This window comes from Sinohyriopsis cumingii, chromosome 1 (assembly GCF_028554795.1).
Source record: "Sinohyriopsis cumingii isolate HCF-2022 chromosome 1, ASM2855479v2, whole genome shotgun sequence".
Classification (NCBI taxonomy): Eukaryota; Metazoa; Mollusca; class Bivalvia; order Unionida; family Unionidae; genus Sinohyriopsis; species Sinohyriopsis cumingii.
In genome coordinates this window covers 7,189,140-7,211,285 of record NC_142961.1, presented here as the reverse complement: position 1 = coordinate 7,211,285, position 22,146 = coordinate 7,189,140, and the positions used below count along the sequence as shown (strand labels likewise).

At 38.0% G+C, this 22,146-nt stretch overlaps 1 protein-coding gene across 6 annotated transcripts in view; it reads left to right on the top strand.

Moving 5' to 3' along the window:
• Window positions 1–22,146, top strand: part of LOC149806372 (oncostatin-M-specific receptor subunit beta-like) — a 177,963-nt gene that overhangs the window by 138,824 nt on the left and 16,993 nt on the right. For 5 of the 6 annotated variants that reach the window (XM_089952262.1, XM_089952286.1, XM_089952296.1 and 2 more), the window contains one exon: window positions 19,132–19,218. The exons of the other annotated variant lie outside the window; for it this stretch is intronic. In XM_089952262.1, coding sequence (XP_089808388.1) covers window positions 19,132–19,218 — 87 coding nt within the window. The remainder of the gene's footprint in view (window positions 1–19,131; window positions 19,219–22,146) is intronic. 6 annotated transcript variants of the gene reach the window in all.

Genomic DNA, 22,146 nt, shown 5'->3' with positions numbered 1-22,146 from the left:
TTTTAACTTCCAAATATCAGTCGGTTTATATACCATACGATCCTATTAGAAGACGGAGTCTTCGAAGTTCAACAGCAATCAATACCGTCTCATCATATCCGCTCAGATCGGATGCTTTTTGCGTCCATCCAGGGGTTGATTTTGACGGGATGGTATTGTCCAGGGGTTGATTTTGACGGGATGGTATTGTCCCGCTGTTGAGTGTAGAAAATGACTCCGTTAGGATAAGTACTGTAAATACTATATGTTGTACCGTCCTGCTGTAAATACTATCTGTCTGTGCCGTCTTACTGTAAATACTATATGTCTGTACCGTCCTAGGATAAGTTGTATATACAATGCTGTAAATAGTGTAAATATTGTAAATAGTGTAAATATACAATGCTGTAAATATGCTTCAGGGTCAAACGACCCGCATTTTTTTTCTTTTAAATATATAATATTCATATATATATGTGTGTGTGTGTGTGTGTGTGTGTGTGTGTGTGAATTACGAAAATATCAATAATGTGATTGCTGCTATTAAAAAATTAGAAGAACAAGGATTTAAAATATCACTAAATTCTGAAACAATCATGTCTGATTTTGAATCTTTACATGAAGCTAAATGCGCAGGGCGTTATATTCTTCCTGCTCAGTATCGGTTTATAAAAAGAATTCAAAATAATTTGTATAAATCGCTGGCTACCGTAGAAGAAGCACAAATAAATGAATTTGTTTCATTGTCTCGTGCAATCGAAAAGATTAGGCTGGCATTGGCGGCCGAGTATGAAATAAAAAAGATAATAAATACCCGGGTAAGGAAGTTAAAGGATTGTATGTCCATGGACGAAATCAATGACGAAATCAAGGAAGTAAATACCTCACCTTGACGCTGTCAGCGATGAAGGAAGTAAATACCTCACCTTGATTTACCCAAACTGAAAAAAAATATATCACTTTTTTTTACTTCCTTGATGAAATCAAGGCGATAAGTTGGTGGGGTTTAAGGCAGGAGTGTGCATAATTGAGAATTTGATCTCTGTCGCATACTATTGCGGTAATATGCTCGCGTCTGAGATTATCCAACTGTTGCTGTGTTAGTAAGAAATCTTCGTCTCCGTATTCATCAGTAAGCAATTTAACGTTAATTTCTTCTTGTGCAAATGCAGCCTTGACTGCTTGCTCGAGCGCTTGTTTGTCATACACAAAAACATCTACGTGGTGGTACATATAAATCTAATCTAAGATCTAAATACACGTAAATACTCGAGGATTTGATGTATACCGCAATGCGCGATCACAATATGATCTTTGTTTAATACTTGCAGTTGCGTGTCAGTCAGTATAAAATCGTCATTCCCGTATATATCAATCATTATTTTTTCCGGGGTAACTTTTCCGGTTTTGACAGCTTCATCAAGAAGTTCTTTATTATGTATAAAACATTTCACGCGGTGATACATTATATAATACCCGATGATTAATTGTGAATTTTTTTGCTTTTTACTAGTAAAGTACCCTTCCGGGTTGAAAAATTAGACGATTTCTGTGATTTTTACTAGTAAAGTACCCTGTAAATGCCGTGAATTTGTCAGTGTTGCACAAATATATATAAAATAAAATATTTTTACTATTGGTTGTATCTGCCTGTGAATTTCAGTCGATTTCTGTGATTTTTACTAGCAAATACCCCATACATTTCAGTGAATTTGTCAGTGTTGCAGAAAATATATATATTTTTACTGCAATATCTTCTCGTGAAATGCACGAGTCATGTTATATTTTTTATTGTTTAAAATAATTTATTGAAATATTTTTTATGCTGACGGTGACATTACTGCTATCGTCGTCGTCGTCAGTGCTATCATCATCAGTGACATCATCATCAGTGACATCAGTGCTATCATCATCAGTGACATCAGTGACATCATCATCAGTGACATCATCATCAGTGACATCAGTGCTATCATCATCATCACATTTTTTCTTCAGGGACATTATTATAATATAATATTATTAATTGAAAAGGCTTGGAAATCTTCAGGATTGAAAGTCTTAAGACTGAAAATCGTTTACGATTTCACCAGGAGACTAATATGTAGTGTTTCATTTCGCAAATCAAGGGGATTCCCACTCTGGTCTGTCAGCGCGAAATTTATTCTGATCAGCCAGGGATTATGACATCGCAGATAGACCTGATTGATTGGCTCTTGCACAATCAAAAATCCAGGTGGTTCTTTCGGAGTAAATGAATAAAGAATAAATCCTTGTTGGGCTGGATTTGATACTGTCGTGTCCGTGCTGTAACTGCCATCAATGACATCACACACAAGATTGACCGCGACCACTTCGATGATGTTTACGATGCCCGGGGATAAATGCTGGCCTTGCCCTTCGGTGTTATTGTTATGTCTGAGGATAGTTGGCTCCGGTAGCATTTTTCTGTGTTGTGCAAGTATGTCATCGAAGGACTCATTGATGAGATCAGTGACAGATTTTCTTAACTCGGGAACAATATACCCTGGAAATTTAAAATTTGGCAACGTGGCTTCTGTTAGCGAGTAATTGGTTAGAAATTTTTGTTTAAAGCGTTCTATGTCATCAATGTGATCAATTGTTGCCTGAATTACTCGCCTGTTAATATATTCCATGTCCGATACAAGCTGATTTAATATTTCAATGTGCTTGATAATTTCGCTGCGTGAACTTGTTATATCAAAAAGGTGTTCTTGGAAGCTCTGCCATAGTCGCGTTAGTTGTGTTTTATGCCATTGATTAATTTCGTTAAAATATCTGATGATATCGCTTAGGTCAATAATAACGGAGCTAGCTCCGTGAGGATGTCGTGCATAAATAAAATACCACCGAATACGGTCCTCGTAGAAGCCAAAATCACTACCCAATGTTGCACTTTTTATTCTAAGTAAGAGATCTTTGCATGATGGTTCAACTTCGTGGTATGACTGCGTGTCTGTGACATAGTCAGACTTCACCGGGGTTGGCGGCGTTGGTGGAGCGACTTCAGGCCATCCTAACACTGTTCTGATTGAACTCTGATATATATCCACGGCGTAGTCTGAGGTGTTTATTTCGATCGCGGATGACAGCGTTAGCTCATGAACAGTTATTGCTATTTTGGATTCCTTTGTTGTGACATTTTTTATTCGGCGTTGCAGTTCCTCGTTGATTTCTTCGATTTGATAAGACCCGGTTGGTAACCCAATGACGTTCCAGTCTGGCGTGCCATCGGGTTTATTTTTATATGCGAACACAAACAAATTATTTGCTGGCAATCTGCCAAACTATCTTGATCTGATATTGGGCCAACTGTGATATACTCGTAATTGTGCTAACACGATCTCGCTCACTGGAATTGCAGTTGGAAAATTAATACTGAATTCTGGCTAAGTTGAGGTTACTGTTAACAAAGATGTTCGCGCCGGGCTTGTATTTGCAACTATCTGCTGAAGTAATTCCGTCGGTGACTGTGTCACTGTCATTGACATTGTTATTTATCTGCTGTCGTTTCAGATCGAAGTACTTTTTGCAATCGTTGTACGCCTTTGCCATCTCGGCGAATTCGGAATCTGATATTGTTGTTTCGTCAAGACTGGATGATATCAGCGCTGATAATTTCGAGTAGGTACTCGTGGCCACGCTGTTTAACTTTTCATACTCGTGCAATTTTGTTAGCGCACACGAGGATATTTTTTTTGCAATTATATTAGCAACTCCTGCAATTGTCGTTCATGCCGAAACTGTAATTGTGGCCACGGTGGCAACGGCCACTGCAGTTGTCACTGGTGTTAACGCTGATAATAACACACCCGTGGATGCAACTATCGCTGACACCGAATATACTATTGTGTCTAACACGGTTACACGCCGTTTGTATTTTATTTTTACCTTGGTTGTATATTCGTTGATGGTATTTTTTAACTCTGACTGCCATTCGCGTACCTGATCATATCTGTATTGCTGCGCTGTTGTCGGTGACTGCGTCACTGTCGTTGTCATTTATTATTTTACGCAGTAACCAATTGAGGCGTTTCAGCTACAAATTCCAAACACCACCAGTAAGATGTTGCGGTTAATTTATGTCGGCGGATTCCAGTATAAATGTTTCTTCGGTTCCGCTATTTAATATGATAGCCACAACCCCGGAATACTTGTCGGTGGAATGTCTCCAGGGATATGTTGTGAAGATTTCAAATTTAGCGGCACTGAACACAGACAGTCTGTACACGCCAGTGACTGTTGCTGTATATTTGATAGTATTATTTTGTTTGGACCATGTTGCGAATCCCGATGATACCGTGTATACTATGTTGGTGATATGCCCGGGAGTAACTCCAGTGGGGACTTTAATCAAACTGGTTTTGCTAACGATCTCAGGAATCTCCGCTACGATGTTTTGCTGTGTTTGTTTGATCGTGTCAATATTGGTCTTGATATCAGAAAGTTTTATGTCAACGATGAGCGGAGTGCCGAAGAATTTATCTATGACCTCATCAGTTTTTTGATAATTTCTGCGAAATCTTGTAAACGCGCCCACGTGAACATCATACGCAGCCCGCAACGTGGTTAGTTTACTGTCAACGGCGCTAGCGCTTGCATCAACATATTGTTTGTTAGTGGCGTCGGTTGGATCTGCCAGCGTTGTTATTTTGAACCCACCGAGATTGAGTTCACCTGTCATTGTATCACCGGTCTTCACTACACGTTCCCCTGCAGCTTTCTGCGTATCATCTCGCAGAGCTGCGATTGATATCAGCGAATCTCTGATTTTTCCGCTGTCGGTGAACACAGGGATGTTACCCGGAGTAGCTCCAATAACCCTACGAATTATTTCATGCCATTTGATATCGCTGGTTTTTAGTTTTCCGTGTCGGTCCTGAAAAATAACAACCTCATCTGGGTCTATCCCGGTTAGACTTAAAAGATTATCGATTTCATCTTTGGTCGCATATTTTGATAAATCCACATTGGCGCGTTTTTTTGTCTTTGTTTTGAGAAGAGATCTTCCGTAGATATCAACCATTATTTGATAGGAAACCGTTTAAATTGACCCGTGGTATACTCGTGCACAACTTTGTGAGGTGGTTTGGTTGACGCTGATATCGCATCAAGAACATTCAATACCTGTCGGCCACATATCGGAGGATCGGTCAGTGTTTGTGTTGGCAACGTTGAGTACCACACTTTTGACCTTGACCCTGTCAAGGACTTGGAGACGTCTTTTGTATATCGGAGAAATTCAACTGGCGGCGCTAACCCATACGAATCAAAATAGATAATTTCACGTGGATCGATCGCGTAAGCAACCCAGTGAGTTCCTGGACCATCGCTGTTATCAAGATTAATAATTCCGGTTTCTAGATTATTCGGTTGTCATGGTAGCTGATCTCGCATAAAGACGCCTCTGAAATTTTTTATATTTAATTGTTTAACAGCATCAAGTGAATCAAAATTGGACATTGGTATGATGTCTAGAACCGTTTTGGGTACCATGAGGGTGGAGTTCCTGGAAGTCTTAACCCGTGTCCCTTTTTTTTGTATCCTGATCTCTTGGATCCCCCTGTGGCTTTCTTTATTGCCATTCCAGCAGCTGTTCCAACAGCTCCTAATGCAGCGGCTTTGGCAACAGCTGGGGCAGCAGCAGCTATCAGTGCTGGTATCGCGGCGAGAAGCGGAAATATACCACCGGTTTTAATCATGTCCTTGACAGCTTTTGGAGCAAAACTAAGTTGAACCCCATATTTTGCTTGTTTTGCTTTATTGAAATGATTAAGTTGTGTTTTAGTCAGCGATAGCTTGTTTGGGCCACCAGTAATCTGATCACTTTTTAGTGTTATTGTTACCCCACATGTGCTCGCGTTTTTCGATTGTAATTTCTTAACCTGACCAGGAGTCAGAGTGACATTAACGTGACTGTATGACATTTTTTATAATAAACGCGATTGATCTAATTGTTACATATTTTCCACTGGTGCATCAACGAATCCCATTCGGCCGCCAGCACCCTCAAGTATCATTGATTTATCGGAAAGTATGACCGCGATTGCTCTGTAATTAGCTATAGCCGCTGCTCCTGGTGGTGGCGGGTCTTTATTCACGATAGCCAGAAAGTGTATATCAACGACATACTGTCTGGTTAAATCAAGATGCTCTAACGAGAAGTAATAGATTGGATAATGAGAGATAAAATCCAATTGTGATATTTGCAAACCAGTATCGATATTTAGATCGCGCGCTAGATATTTTGTCAATCGTTGATATGCACGTGCAACATGATTATTACCAAAATCCAACAGTATGTTTTCCGACGGTTCTTGATGCCCGTTTATTCTCAGAGAAACGTCAGTGATACCAAGTTGATCAAATATCATATGCGAACGTATTTCATTACCCACCCGTACAACATCCTGAAGAGCAATGAAAATATGTCGCGGCGCGGCAACCCCCTGCTGTGATGCTATATGCCATGTAAATAAACCATTGATGGCACTTTGGACACTATCTGTAGTTGTTGTAAGCCATGATAGCAACTCTTTACCACCTTGATCCATAAAAGAAAGCAGTCGCTGTTCTTCAGTAATTGCAGGAGTCATTACCGGCATCCACAGTGATAGTTTTGTTATGTTTACCTTAACAGGGTCACCTAGAGGTCGCCATAGCGCATCATTATCTTTGGCTTTTCTAACAAGCACGACCGTACGTTTTACTCCAAAAAATACCTTTCTGACATCTCTGCAAAATCCAAAGATGTGCGACAGCAGAATGGCACATGAAAAATTACTACGATTACCTTTCAACATTTTCTACGTGTATGAAAACCTAAATTAAATTCTTCATTAGCACCATGAACCACCGGCCACACAGCAGCGTCAGCGGTATTGGTATCGTTTCTTGGTCGTCTAATATTGTACTGATCACTGTTAGGAAAATTAGAAGTGTCCTTGGCAAACATCATTGATGGACCAGATGATCTTGTATAATCATCAGAATATCTTGCTAGACCAATTATTGTTGTAGCAACATCGACATCCTTCTGAATCGATTCAATATTTTTTCCATCAATCATGTAGATAGCACTATCAAACAAGGCCATAATTCCGTTATTGACAAAGCCAATTTTAACCGCATCCCCGTATACTGTATCACCTGTTTTTATAATTTCTCCTTCTACTTCAATAAATGCTTCAGCGGGCAGGAAATATCTACTTGTATCTTGAACCTGAAGTTCAATTCGTCCTCGTTTATTTGGTTCTCGTGCGTCATAAGAGTAATACTGATAATCACGCACTGATTCATTTTTAAGGACCGGTTCGTCCATGTCGAATGCTGGGTCAGATTCCCGTTTAAACATTTTATTATAGAAGCTATCTTCTAAAATGAAGACCACTTCCCGCCACCAAACTTGTGTTTATTTGTTCAGCCCCTTGATTTATCAAGGCTGTTAGTTTTTGATTTGCGGCTTCATTTATTAGTTTACTAACATTTGCTGGCATGTCTGCGGTGGCTGGTAACTTTACCGGCAGAGGTTTTCTATGTATCAGTAGCGCTAGTCTGTCCTTGATTGCCAAGAATGCTTTACTGGCGGCACTACCAACAGCGCCAGTAGCTTTATCTTTGATGACGTCAATAGCTTTCATTGATAATTGTTTTGCGATCGGTATTGCTTTAGGTGCCATCCTCGCAAATAAACCTCGAACAACATCGCCGAGTCCATTTCCATAAGTCATCCTGTATACAGGTACTCGTGAATTTACAACCCTGACCATGACTGGCCTACGATAAGAATTGTGTACGATCATTTTATTTAATTAGTTATTTCTCTAATCGCGGAGACTTTCAGTCGTGGCGACTTTCAGTCGCTGTCCGTGAGTTCATCAATAAGTTCTCGGTAGATGCTAGTATCCATGATGCCGCCGCGAAATAATCGCTGACAGATATCAGCCGCTTCCTTAATGATTTCCAGAGAGTTGTTTCCGGCACGTCTTCCTCCAATGAGAACTTCTAACCGCGATACATCATTGATGATATTATCAGGACAAGTAATTCCCAAACCACTGCCAGTAGCTACAGTGTCAGATGCGTCAAAAAATTCTTCTGTTGTCCCTGTGTCTTTTTTAGATAAAGATCTCGCTTTTTTAAGATACTTCTCTTTTTTAAGTTCCGGCGAAGGAGACTGTTGTTGTTCTATCTGTTGCAGAGGTGGAGGAAGTTGATAAGAAGGCCCCTGCTGTCGCGTTATTTGTTTCATTTTCACTTTATAAAGGCTTTTTATTTCTTCATCAAGAATTCTGTATTCTAAATCATCATCTCTGGCCTGTTTTTTGTTTTTATATATGCGATATATCCACTTAATAAGATTGTCATCGGTTACTTTTTCAGAGCCGGGTTTTAAGACACTGGACTTACTAAATATACTAGTTAATATTTTTTCAGGCAATTCTTTTTTTTTAGTACTTTTAAGATCTTCAATAAAATCCACCCTAAATTTTGTAATTAGTCCAATATTTTCCTTTATTGGTTTAGACGCGAGTTCAGTACAAATTTGTTCAATGCCTTCAAGTATTTCTTCACCGACGGGCGAAGGTCGAGCTGCAGCTATATCAGTTGGAAGATCTTGTAAAATCTTTTTTGTTTGTTTGGTTCTTCTAGCAATTTTTTCAGTTTGCTCGGTGGTTTGTTTTAGCACTGGAAGAATACCCTTTTCCTCTCCCAATAAAGCTCTTTCAGTGATCGCCGCAGCTTTTTCAGTAGCTGTTGTAACGGGTTTAAATAATTCTTCTGCACCTGTCGCAAATTCAACTTGTGCTTGTTGCCGCGCTTGTAATTTTTGTCTTACACTATCTCGTACAGGAAGAAATTTTTTATGGCTTCTAGTCGCTCTCGAGCTAGTCTAGCGGAATGTGCTTCTCCAATGTTGGCCATTATTGTTAACTTAAATTTTTAATTTACATCAGCAGAAACGGCGACAACAAACAAACTCTGCCAGGACTTTCACAGAGCAGCAGAGGAGGCGACGACGCCACCGAGTGTTTTCGCAAGATAGACCCTTGTACGAGAAATAGTTGTAAAGTAGATATTTTCACGATATAACTCTTACAAGTCAGCAGAGAAAGCCCATTCTGTGTTGTTTTTCTGACTTGAAGTGTTTATTTTGTGAAAATAATATCTCTATCTAAAATGTCCTCGATAGAAGGCTCTGTTAAGCGAAATATTTTGTGGGATTCGCCTCCTCTGCTGCTCATGCTCATAGGTGTATGCCCTTGAATCTCAGCAATGAGTGCATGTCCATAAGTTTATGCCCTTGAGGTTCAGCAATGAGAGCATGCCCATAAGTTTATGCCCATGAGGCTTGGCAACAAGTGCATGCCCATAAGATGATGCCCTTGAAGCTCAGCAATGAGTGCATGCCCATAGGTTTATGCCTTTGAAGCTCAGTAATGAGTGAATGTTTATAAGTTTATGGCATTTAAGCTTAGGAATGAGTGCATGCCCATAAGCTTATGCCATTGAAGTTCAGCAATGACTGCATGCCCATAAGTTGATGCCCTTGAGGCTAGGAATAAGTACATGCCCTGTAGTGAATCCCACTGAGGCTCAATAATGAGTGCATACCCATAAATTTGTATGCCCATGAGGTTCAGTAATGAGTACATGCCAATAAGTGTATGCCTTTGCATCTCAGTAATGAGTGCAAGCCCATAAGTTTATGCCCATAAGGATCAGCAGTCAGTGCATGCCCATAACTTTATGGTGTTTTGGCTTGGTAATGAGTGCATGTCCATAGGTTTATGCCCATGAGGCTCAGTAATGAGTGCATGCCCATAAGTTTATGCCTATTAGGCACAGAAATAGGTGCATGCCCTTACGTTTCTGCCCTTTAGGCACAGTATAAGTGCATGCCCATAAGTTTATGCCTTTGATACTCAGTAATTAGTGCATGCCCTTAATGTTAAGCCTTGGTGGCTCAGTACTGAGTATGTGCCAACAAGTTTATGCCCTTGAGGCTTAGTAATGCGTGCATACCTCTAAGTTTATGCCATTGAGGCTTAGTAATGCGTGCATACCTCTAAGTTTATGCCATTGAGGCTCAGTAATGAGTACATGCCCATAAATTTCAGTAATTAATGCATACCACAGAATCTAAGTAATGAGTACATGCCTATGAATCTCAATAATGAATGCATGCCTATGAATCTCAGTAATGACTACATGCCTATGAATCTCAGTAATGACTACATGCCTATGAATCTCAGTAATGAGTGCATACCTATGAATCTCAGTAATGACTACATGCCTATGAATCTCAATAATGAATGCATGCCTATGAATCTCAATAATGAATGCATGCCTATGAATCTCAATAATGAATGCATGCCTATGAATCTCAGTAATGACTACATGCCTATGAATCTCAGTAATGACTACATGCCTATGAATCTCAGTAATGAGTGCATGCCTATGAATCTCAGTAATGACTACATGCCTATGAATCTCAATAATGAATGCATGCCTATGAATCTCAATAATGAGTGCATGCCTATGAATCTCAGTAATGACTACATGCCTATGAATCTCAATAATGAGTGCATGCCTATGAATTTCAATAATGAGTGCATGCCTATGAATCTCAATAATGAATGCATGCCTATGAATCTCAGTAATGACTACATGCCTATGAATCTCAGTAATGACTACATGCCTATGAATCTCAATAATGAGTGCATGCCTATGAATTTCAATAATGACTACATGCCTATGAATCTTAATAATGAGTGCATGCCTATGAATCTCAGTAATGACTACATGCCTATGAATCTCAATAATGAGTGCATGCCTATGAATTTCAATAATGAGTGCATGCCTATGAATCTCAATAATGAATGCATGCCTATGAATCTCAGTAATGACTACATGCCTATGAATCTCAGTAATGACTACATGCCTATGAATCTCAATAATGAGTGCATGCCTATGAATTTCAATAATGACTACATGCCTATGAATCTTAATAATGAGTGCATGCCTATGAATCTCAGTAATGACTACATGCCTATGAATCTCAGTATATGAGTACATGCCATAGAATCTCAGTAATGGCTGCACGCCTGTGAATCTAAGTAATGAGTACATGCCATTGAATCTTAGTAATGATTGCATGCCTATGATTCTCAGGAATGAGTATATGCCATAGAATCTCAGTAATGACTACATGCCTATGAATCTCAGTAATGACTACATGCCCATGAATCTCAATAATGAGTGCATGCCTATGAATTTCAATAATGACTACATGCCTATGAATCTCAATAATGAATGCATGCCTATGAATCTCAGTAATGACTGCATGCCTATGAATCTCAGTATATGAGTACATGCCATAGAATCTCAGTAATGGCTGCACGCCTGTGAATCTAAGTAATGAGTACATGCCATTGAATCTTAGTAATGATTGCATGCCTATGATTCTCAGGAATGAGTATATGCCATAGAATCTCAGTAATGACTACATGCCCATGAATTTCAATAATGAATGCATGCCTATGAATCTCAATAATGATTACATGCCTATGAATCTCAATAATGAGTGCATGCCTATGAATCTTAATAATGAGTGCATGCCTATGAATCTCAGTAATGACTACATGCCTATGAATCTCAGTATATGAGTACATGCCATAGAATCTCAGTAATGGCTGCATGCCTGTGAATCTAAGTAATGAGTACATGCCATTGAATCTTAGTAATGATTGCATGCCTATGATTCTCAGGAATGAGTATATGCCATAGTATCTCAGTAATGACTACATGCCCATGAATTTCAATAATGAATGCATGCTATGAGACTTGGTGATGAGTGACATGTTTATGCCTTAGAGAGTCAGTGATGAGTGACAAGTTTATTAATGTCCATGAGGCTCAGAGATGAGTGACAAGTTCATACCTTTCAGACTCGGTGATGAGTGACAACTTTATGCCCATGAGACACAGTGATGAGTGACAAATTTATGCCCATGAGACACAGTGATGAGTGGCAAGTTTATACCTTTGAGACTCAGTGATGAATGAAAAATTTATGCCCATGAGGCAAGTGATGAGGGGCAAATATATGATGAGACTCTGTAATGAGTGACAAATTTATGCCCATGAGACACAGTGATGAGTAATAATAATAATAATAATAATGACCTTATTTAAAGAGGGTAACACAATTAGCTAAAAACTAATCTACCTTGAGGCCCTCATACAAAGGAATTCATTTATTTAAGCTGCATCTCTGAAGCCACTGGATATACTGGGTTTGGAAGAAGGAAATAGAGTGAGCATTTCTAATCTCAGCTGGAATACTATTCCAGAGCAGAGTTCCAGAGTATTGGAAACTTTTTTTAAATAACTCCTTATTTGGTTTGGGAATTTTATACTGTTTGGTTGACATGGATCGCAGGTGGGGAGTATTACCAGGTAGCCTATACTGGAATAGTGATTGTAAATATTCAGGAGCACTATTCTGAGATATCCTGTACATTAATTTGGCTTTTCTCAAACAGATTCGGTCTTTAATAGGTAATATTTTTAACCTACCAGCTAAACTTTCCTTGCTTTCTTTCTGGATTGATATTAGCCCAAATGCTCTTTATTGAAGATGTGCCAGCTTTGCTATGTTTTTATCATTTGAATTACCCCATACTGTACTACAGTAGTCCAAATAGGGTTGTATGTAACTGTTATAAAATAGTTTCCTGTGCCTTTCAGGGAGAAAATGTCTTATCCTACTGAGAAGCCATAAACTTGAATTGACTTTTTTACTGGTATGTTTGATATGTTCAGTCCATGATAGGTTATTATCTACCAGAACACCAAGTAGCCTATCATGACAGACTATTTGCAGATTTGTATCCTTCCATGTCAGACATAGTTCATCACTATCAAGATTTGTCCTTCTTTGCCGTGTTGAGATAAGTAATATTTTAGTTTTACCAGTATTTACCACCATGCCATTACATGTGCACCAATTTTCCAGTTTGTTTAGTGCATTCTGTAAAGAAATTTCAAGCTCATGCTTTGTGTTTTGGATGTCTGACAATGTTGTGTCATCTGCATAGAGATCTGTAGATGTTATTGAGTCTCTTAGTAAAAGTGGTAGGTCATTAATAAATAAAATGAATAGTAGTGGACCTAGAATTGAGCCTTGTGGTACTCCATATCTAATTGTTTCAGGTTCAGACAGAACATTATTTATGTAAACATGTTGTGTTCTCTCATTTAAGTACGAAGTAAACCATCTAATTGTTCTTTCATCACACTGGTAGATTTTCAGTTTCTTCAAAAGGATTTCATGATCCACCATGTCAAAAGCTTTCCTGAAATCTACAAATACAGTTCCTATTATTCTACCTTGGTCAAGTGCTTGAAGCCATTTATCAGTTAGGGAGATCAAGGCAGTCTCACAGGAATGGTTCTGTCTAAAGCCTGATTGATTAGGGTGTAACAGCAAGTGTTTGGTTAAATATGACATGAATGAGTCATGGACATGTTTTTCAATCAATTTTGACAAGTTTGGTAGTATTGAAATTGGTCAGTAGTTATCAGCATCATTCTTAGAACCAGATTTGTGAATAGGAGTTACTTTTGCAGTTTTCCATATTTTGGGGACAGATGAGGTTGCAATACTTAAATTAATTATGAATGTTATGCTATCTACAATAGCAAAGGCAGAAGATTTGATGAGTCGTGGACCAATCTGATCAAGTCCTGTAGCTTTCTTGGTATCAAGTTCACTGAGACATTTTTTAACAAAGTTTTTTGACACTGGTGGGATAGAGAAACATACCTCCTTTGAGATTTTACTGCTGCAGAACTTTTTCAGTTCATTAAAGTTGTTTTCTATCACTGGCTCTTTTAACTTTGTGGTAATGTTGATGAAAAAATCATTGAAAACATTTGCAATGTCAGTTTCATCAGTGACTATGGTGTCATTTACCAGAAGTGAGTGAATTTTATTTGTCTGTTTTTTGTGCGTTCCTCCAGTGAGTTCATTGAAGACTTTCCAAATGGAGTTTGTGTTGCTCTTTTTGTTTTCAAGCAATGATTGATAATAAGTTTTTTTAGCTTTTTTGATCATACTTGTTATTTTATTTCTCCATACTTTATATTGTGCATGGTTTTCCATAGCCTTGAATTTGTCTCGTGTTTTCATAGCATCTAGGATTTCAGTAGTAAGCCAATTAGGTTGAATATCAGTCTTTACTCGATGTACTTTCAGTGGTGCATGCTTAGATACTACATCCATAAATAAGTCAGTCCACACCCTCATGGCTTCATCTATGTCATCCAAATTTTGGATCATACTCCATGGAACTTTATATAGGTCATTGAGAAATTGTTCTTCATTAAAAGTTTTGAACGATCTGTAAGTGATCGTTTTATGTGTATTTTTCTTATTTTTCTTGCATTTAACCTTTCTTGTCAAAAAAGTAGGATAGTGGTCACTAAGACCAACATTCGGTACATTAACACAAGCCACATTGTCTGGTAGGTTAGTATAAATGTGATCAATAAGAGTGCTTGATTTTTCTGTTACCCTTGTAGGCTCATTTACCAGCTGGTCTAGGCCTAATGATTCAAAAAATTCCATCCAGTTGTTCCTTATTTGAGTATTGAGAAGGTCCTTATTTATATCTCCGAGTATATATGTTTCTTTCTCCTGTGCTAGAACATTTTCTATTTGTTTCAAAAAGTTATCATTCCAAAATGCTTTGGAGGAAGGTGGTCTATAAATGAAACCAGCTAGGAAAGATTTTGCATTATTTTGAAAAATTTCCACCCAGATACTCTCAATTTCATGTGACTCCAAGTCAAGTCGCCTTTTTACATTTACATCTTCCCTAATGTATACAACAAGACCCCCCCCCTGCTGTCTCTCTGTCCCTACGAAATGGTTTATTGTAGCCTTGACAGTGAAATAGATCATCATTGTGGTTAGCATTTAATTTGGTTTCAGTGAGTCCTAAAACAGGTATATTATTTTCCATGGAAGACAACATTAACTTAATCTGGTCTATCTTTCCCACTATACCTTGTACATTTAAGTGACCTATGTTAAAACCTTTTGTATTTAGTTTCATATCAATTACATGTATGTCATCATGCAATGGGGTACTCACTGAGATTGCCTCCATACTACTTTTATCATTCTGACATCCTATTTCTATATTTAAATGTTCATATATATTAGCATCTTCAAAGTCACATACAAACCCTGAAAATCCATTTACATTTGCATCTACAATAGTGTCCATTGAATAGTTAGAGTCAAGAGTCCCACTGGGTACAATTAGTTTTTTTTGTAAATGAAGCGTTGGCATTCTCCTCTTTGCCAGCTTCCTAATATGTATACATTGATGGACAAAGTCTTTGTTTGTGTCCATATTTATGGCACCTAAAACACTCGATCTGTTTACCATGATGGCATACCTGTGTCATGTGCCCAGTTTCTCCACAGTTGAGACAACACTGTTCATTAAAGTGCTTGAAAATAGGGGCATACATGTTAATATTTCTCAGTAGCTGAGAGGTTCCTTTTCTGCTTAGATGAATTTTGTCTCTGTGGTAGAGACTAAGGTTGACATCCTGATTCTGAATGAAGAAAGATTTGTATTGTGGAATGTACTGTAGGTTGAAATCTTCACATAAGTCAATTATCAGATCATTTATTTCTTTGGCCTTGGTGTCCACATGAGGAGGTAGTCCCGATATCATTAATTTACATGTATTTGGGCTGCAATATCTAGCAGCATACAATAAACTTTCAAAATCTGTTTTGAGTTGATTTAGTGACCTTCCCTCACAGGCATCATTTCCACCTACTAAAATAATAATTTGCTTGTATTTGGTTAGGTCACTGTTCATTATTCTGTCAGTGATGTTGTTGATTTTTGCACCTCTTAAAGTCTGTACATCTGTTTTAAAAAGTCTCCTTGGTATTATACTTTTCAAAATTGAGGAGCCAATTATTAGAGTCCTATCTTTCCTGGCTTGTGATGTCGTGTGTTGGACTCTGGATTGTATTTCAGACACATATCTTGGAGGAAGGGGTGCTGAAATTGGTGTTTCAGTTGTGTGAACTACTTGTGTTGATTCTGACACATTTGTCTGAGCACTGGGAAATGCAGTTGTTGGTGAAGGTAACAGACTTGTTTGAACTGCGGGCCATGGATGTACACTTATTGCTGTTGCAGGTGTGTCACATGACTGAGAGGGGGATACTGTTGTCTGCAATGCAGGATTACTTTGGGCATCAGTTTTTATTTGCATGGTCATTTTACATTTTCTTTTGGCTGGTACTGGGATTGTCTGTGTCTGAGCATCTGATACTGTTGATATTTGGGAGTCTGTCTGAATTGCTGTTTCACATGAGGTTACTTGCTCATTAACCTTTCCCTGTGCTGATTTAATAGCATGTAACTGTAGTTTTAATTCTTCGATTTGGGTCTCCAATTTCCTAATTGTTTTTTGATGTACACACATGAAGAAATCATTAAGGCTTAAGCCATCACTGCTGTGGTCATGATTTATGGAGCGTGTAATTGCCTGACACTCTGGAGGGGTGTTAATTTTATTGCCTGAGTCATTTAGGTCAAAGACTTTAGGAACTGTTTCATGTTTGGTACTACATCTAGTTACTGGTGTAGATGTCAGCATATAAATGCCTTTAGCATGGGTGTTCTCATCCTGTCTACATTTACAGATAATATGATCTAACCATGTGAGACTGTTCAGCCCCTGTATATGTAAGACACATGTTGTTTTATACAGTGTAGCTGTCACAGTGTTTTTCTCTTGTGTTCTGTAGATAATACCATTTTGTACACTTGAACTACATGAAGTCATGCAAGGTTCTGAATCCAATATCTGTTTTACAAACTCAAACTTTTGTGGATCTATATTCACAGTGATACTGTATTTATTATGTTTGACTCTCAAGAATTCTGGAGTGTCAGCCATAATGGATAATTCCAGATCATCATCTGCACCATTGTTTTCATTTTTATTCTGAACATGACTTTCCTGCATGGGATTATCTGTGTGGCTCTGATCTTCAGGTATATCAGACATACTAAAGCCAGAAAATGATGCAGAAAAGGCTGAGCTGAGTGTGTTGAGTAAGGAACCTACAAGGCTGGTATTTAAATATGTTTCCATGATTCTGATATTTTCAGCTTGTTCATAGCAGTGATGGCAAAAGTATATCAGATCCTTATTTATGACTAGCACATATCCATAAACTTTTGAATGAAACTTGCATAATGTGTTTGAGTTGGTATCAACTGAAGTTCAGATATGGTAGGTGTAGTTCAATTTCAAGTATATCCACTTTGGTAGCCATCTTGGATAGCCAAAAATCCTTTGTTCTGAACAGGTTTCCAAATTCACTTGAATACATGAACATGTGCACATAAAATTTCACTTACACTAACTTAATATTGTCATAAATCCACAGTATAAATGATGGCTACAGGTATTAGCATATTTAACACCAGTTTTTACACCAAGTTCATGGAGTTGAGTGGAGCTGTGTTAAGACCATATATACATGGCAGCCATCTTTTTCCTCCAGTGAGAAATTTATGCCCATGAGACAAAGTGATGAGTGGCAAGTTTGTACCTTTGAGACTCAGTGATGAATGACAAATTTATGCCCATGAGACAGTGATGAGGGGCAAATATATGCCCATGAGACACAGTGATGAGTGACAAATTTATGCCCATGAGACACAGTGATGAGTGACAAATTTATGACTATGAGGTTCAGTCACAAATTTATGCCCATAAGGCTGATTGACCAAGTCATTGCCCATATGACTGTAATGAGTGCATGCCATCAGGGCCAAGTAAGAAGCTATGTTCATGAGGCTCTGTAATGAGTTTATGCCCATGTAAACCAATATTAGTTCATGCTCACAGGCACTTGGACCAGAAAGAAGACTCAGTCAAAAAAGAGTACATTATCATATTTGCACAAATACAATGCATCCTCAACTAGGAACAATGGTGGTATATATGCCATTGTGCAACAAGCTAACAGATCAGATTCTTTTCACTTTAAATTTTAGACAAGATAAATCTTTTAGTACTGCTTGCATTTGGACATGTGCGGTAAATGAGAAATCAGGCTACCTATAAGTTACACTTTAGAGTCAAATAGATGAGGTCAGAGTAACATACATTTGGGTATTTATGGTTAATATCCTAATATTCCTTAAAAGGTCTTTAAGCAAATCATAGCAAAACAAAGCTCCCTACCCCAACCTGAAATATTGGATTATCATTGGACACAATTTTAAGGAAAACTGCAGAACTTTGAGGCCAGACATCCATTTTTAACCTTATGCAAGAATATCCTTTATGTCATAAAATTGCTTTTCCTTAACATCATGCTATTTTTATTGATGAAAGTGAGCATGCGAGTGAATCAAAAGAAGGATTGTGCTAATAACAATAATAATAATAATAATAATGATAATATTTAGTGTCAATGTAAGCCCAAGATGAGTTAGGGAGGAGTTTTTCCATCTTTAATTGATTGTATCTTGCTGTACTACAAGAATATATGCCTCTCGTTGTTGTAACACCTTTCTAAAGATACTATTTTGTCTTATTGTCCCCCCACCCACCTTACACCAAAGTGAAATCTGCTTTTTTAGATTTGCATACCAATATGTAGGTCAATGTGCAAATTGTTACCCCCTCAAATGCAGCTAATTCATAGCAATTATTGTTTATAAATACTATTGTGAGTGAATTATTTAATGAACTGTGCTTCTAATGGTCTAGAAAGAAAATATCGTAATGATAGATCAGAAATGAACAATTAAAACATTGAACAATGTCTTATTTGCAATTTTTCATAACTAAAGATGACCACAGACAAATAGTCTGGTGAAGGGATTTATAAATTCTAATATGAACCTCACTATAACATTTAACCAAACAATGATTTGGTTATAAGGCAACATATTTGCATGTTGCTCTTGACCAGACTGTTTTCATATTGCAAAAAATATATGACATTCAAGTACTTGCTTCATGCTTCAGGTCTGTCATATTTAATTTTTAACCATCATATTTTCCAAGGATGACAAAGATGATAATGAAAAGGAAGATATCATTTACAGTTTACCTACTGGATTGACAGCGCCCAATAGTAATCACAAGTGTAAGGTAAAAATCAAGTCACAAAATACAATGTCAAAAATAATTTCTGTATGTTTGCTTGGGGTCCTTAACCCTAGTCTGAACTCTGTTGGTCATTGACCAGAAGAGCTGATAGAATGGGCTCTTGACCATCCTCTGTCCATCCTTTAGCTGATAGAATGGGCTCTTGACCATCATCTGTCCATCCTTTAGCGCAGGTTTGTTATCGCTACTTCTATCAAACTACTATTACATAATTACATAAAACTTTACAAACATGGTCTAGTTATAAATCAAAATGCTGTTGATCCAATATGGAAATAATGGTAGCTATGTTGAAAATCTTGTTATGATGATTCCTCATCAAAGGCAAGTCATATAAACATGGAGTTTTCAGTAAACCAGAACCTCTAACAGGTCGTTAATCATTAATGAAAATGTTGCTGATCTGACCCCCAGTTTGTCCACCATGATATACATCTGCAGTATATTTACACACAAAGTATCTCGTTTTGTCTTATTAAGGAATAAATATTAGAGATAGAGTTCAACGTTTACCAAAGAACCGATTGACCTTCTATTGCCAGTTAATTTATCACATGACCATTGGCTGATAACATGCAGAGGCTTTTGTTCCATGACTGTTGCAATAAATGTTTGCTGTTGGATTAATGTTGATGAATTGCAATTACTTATTAAGTTCATAAATTAGTTTATCAATTTTGATGATAAACATCTTTTAAAATGGCACTGTTTGGTGCTCAGGTGCATATGCTGATTGTCTAAGGAAGTATTAACAAAGTGCATTCAAGACATCAAGACAAAAGACAAATGTTATTGCTGATGGTTCATTGCAAATTAGATTAACAATTATCTACTTCACAAATCAAACCCATTTCCATTAACAATAAACCAATGCAGGAATTTAGCAATCATAGTTCAGATAAATTAGTGAAAATTTGGTAAATATTTGGGAATCATGCTATGGCAATGGTGTATCCAAATTCACATTGAATTTTGGTGTAGTGTATACAGTCATAAAAACATGAATGCATTCTGGAAACTTCTTAGATAGGTCACATTGGACTACTGTCTTGCCCTGTTGACAATTCTGGTATATTTGGATCATGCAGCAGCATCAAACAAAAAAAGTAGTCCACAAAATTACTGTGTGATTCACTTTTATTTTCCGTGTTTGTCAGTCTAGCTCACAGTACTTACATGATTGTATGTATTCTGTATCGTTATGGGTTGTTTCATCAGATTTGCAAGAGCAAAAGTCAGATGTAATCAGATTGCTTTACAACCTGCATACCATGTGTACTTGCTTCTAAGTTGAGTCCAGCTGCAAATAATACAAACTCTGATTTGTCATGGTCTTTGTTGTTTGTTCTATTGATTACTCCTAACAAATGGCATAGACTCAGATCTTTTGGCACATTGTGCAATGGCAGATCCAGGTCTGTACAGTTTGCAGTTGGTTTCAACTTACAAGCAAGTATGTACTGTACCCTTTCTAAACTGATTATTAGGCTGTTATACTTGTGCATTCATAAATGAGTTTAATCCAAAACAATCTGGGACATGTGGTGGCTCAGTTGTTAACACGCTATACTCATCACCAAAAAGTTGTAGGCCTGAATCCTACCATCAGATCAGACTTGGCCTGCTCTAGTGGTGTGTTCCTGGGCAAGGTATTTTACTCCAATTGACTGGGCACTAAAAACATGCTTGTGTTATTGCGTTATAAGCATCAAGCCAATGAAACCAAAACAGCAGAAAATAAACTATGCCAAAGTTTGCATTTTTTTAAGACGCATGTGTTCCACAGTGCTTGTGGAAACTTTTCTTGAAACTGACCCAAAAAGTCATGCAAATCGAGTTTGATATCCTCAAGGCCTAAAACCAAAAGAGTTATAAACATTCTTATGCTCAGTCCTATAGTCAAATCAAAATTCTGACAGTCGATTGTTAGTAATATGCCATTGGTCAACCAGACATCTCATATTTAGTTAGGTTGCATGTCAGGACAGGGTTCTTGCCACCTGTATGCCAAAGTTTGCATTTTTTTAAGACGCATGTGTTCCGCAGTGCTTGTGGAAACTTTTCTTGAAACTGACCCAAAAAGTCATGCAAATCGAGTTTGATATCCTCAAGGCCTAAAACCAAAAGAGTTATAAACATTCTTATGCTCAGTCCTATAGTCAAATCAAAATTCTGACAGTCGATTGTTAGTAATATGCCATTGGTCAACCAGACATCTCATATTTAGTTAGGTTGCATGTCAGGACAGGGTTCTTGCCACCTGTATCACCTGTATGGTCTGCGTACTTACTGCCTATCAATGTACAGTGCTGATTGCCAGTATGGTCAGGGTACTTGCTGCCTATCAATGTACAGTGCTGATTGCCAGTATGGTCAGGGTACTTGCTGCCTGTCAATGTATGGTGCTGATTGCCAGTATGGTCAGGGTACTTACTGCCTATGAATGCACAGTGCCAATTACCAGTATGGTCTGCATACTTACTGCCTATCAATGTACAGTGCCGATTGCCAGTATGGTCAGGGTACTTGCTGCCTATCAATGTATGGTGCTGATTGCCAGTATGGTCAGGGTACTTGCTGACTATCAATGTACAGTGTCGATTGCCAGTATGGTCAGGATACTTACTGCCTATCAATGTACAGTGCCAATCGCCAGTATGGTCAGGGTACTTGCTGCCTATCAATATATGGTGCTGATTGCCAGTATGGTCAGGGTACTTACTGCCTATCAATGTACAGTGTTGATTGCCAGTATGGTCAGGGTACTTACAGCCTATCAATGTACAGTGCTGATTGCCAGTACTGTCAGGGTACTTGCTGCCTATCAATGTATGGTGCTGATTGCCAGTATGGTCAGGGTACTTGTTGCCTATCAATGTATGGTGCTGATTGCCAGTATGGTCAGGGTAC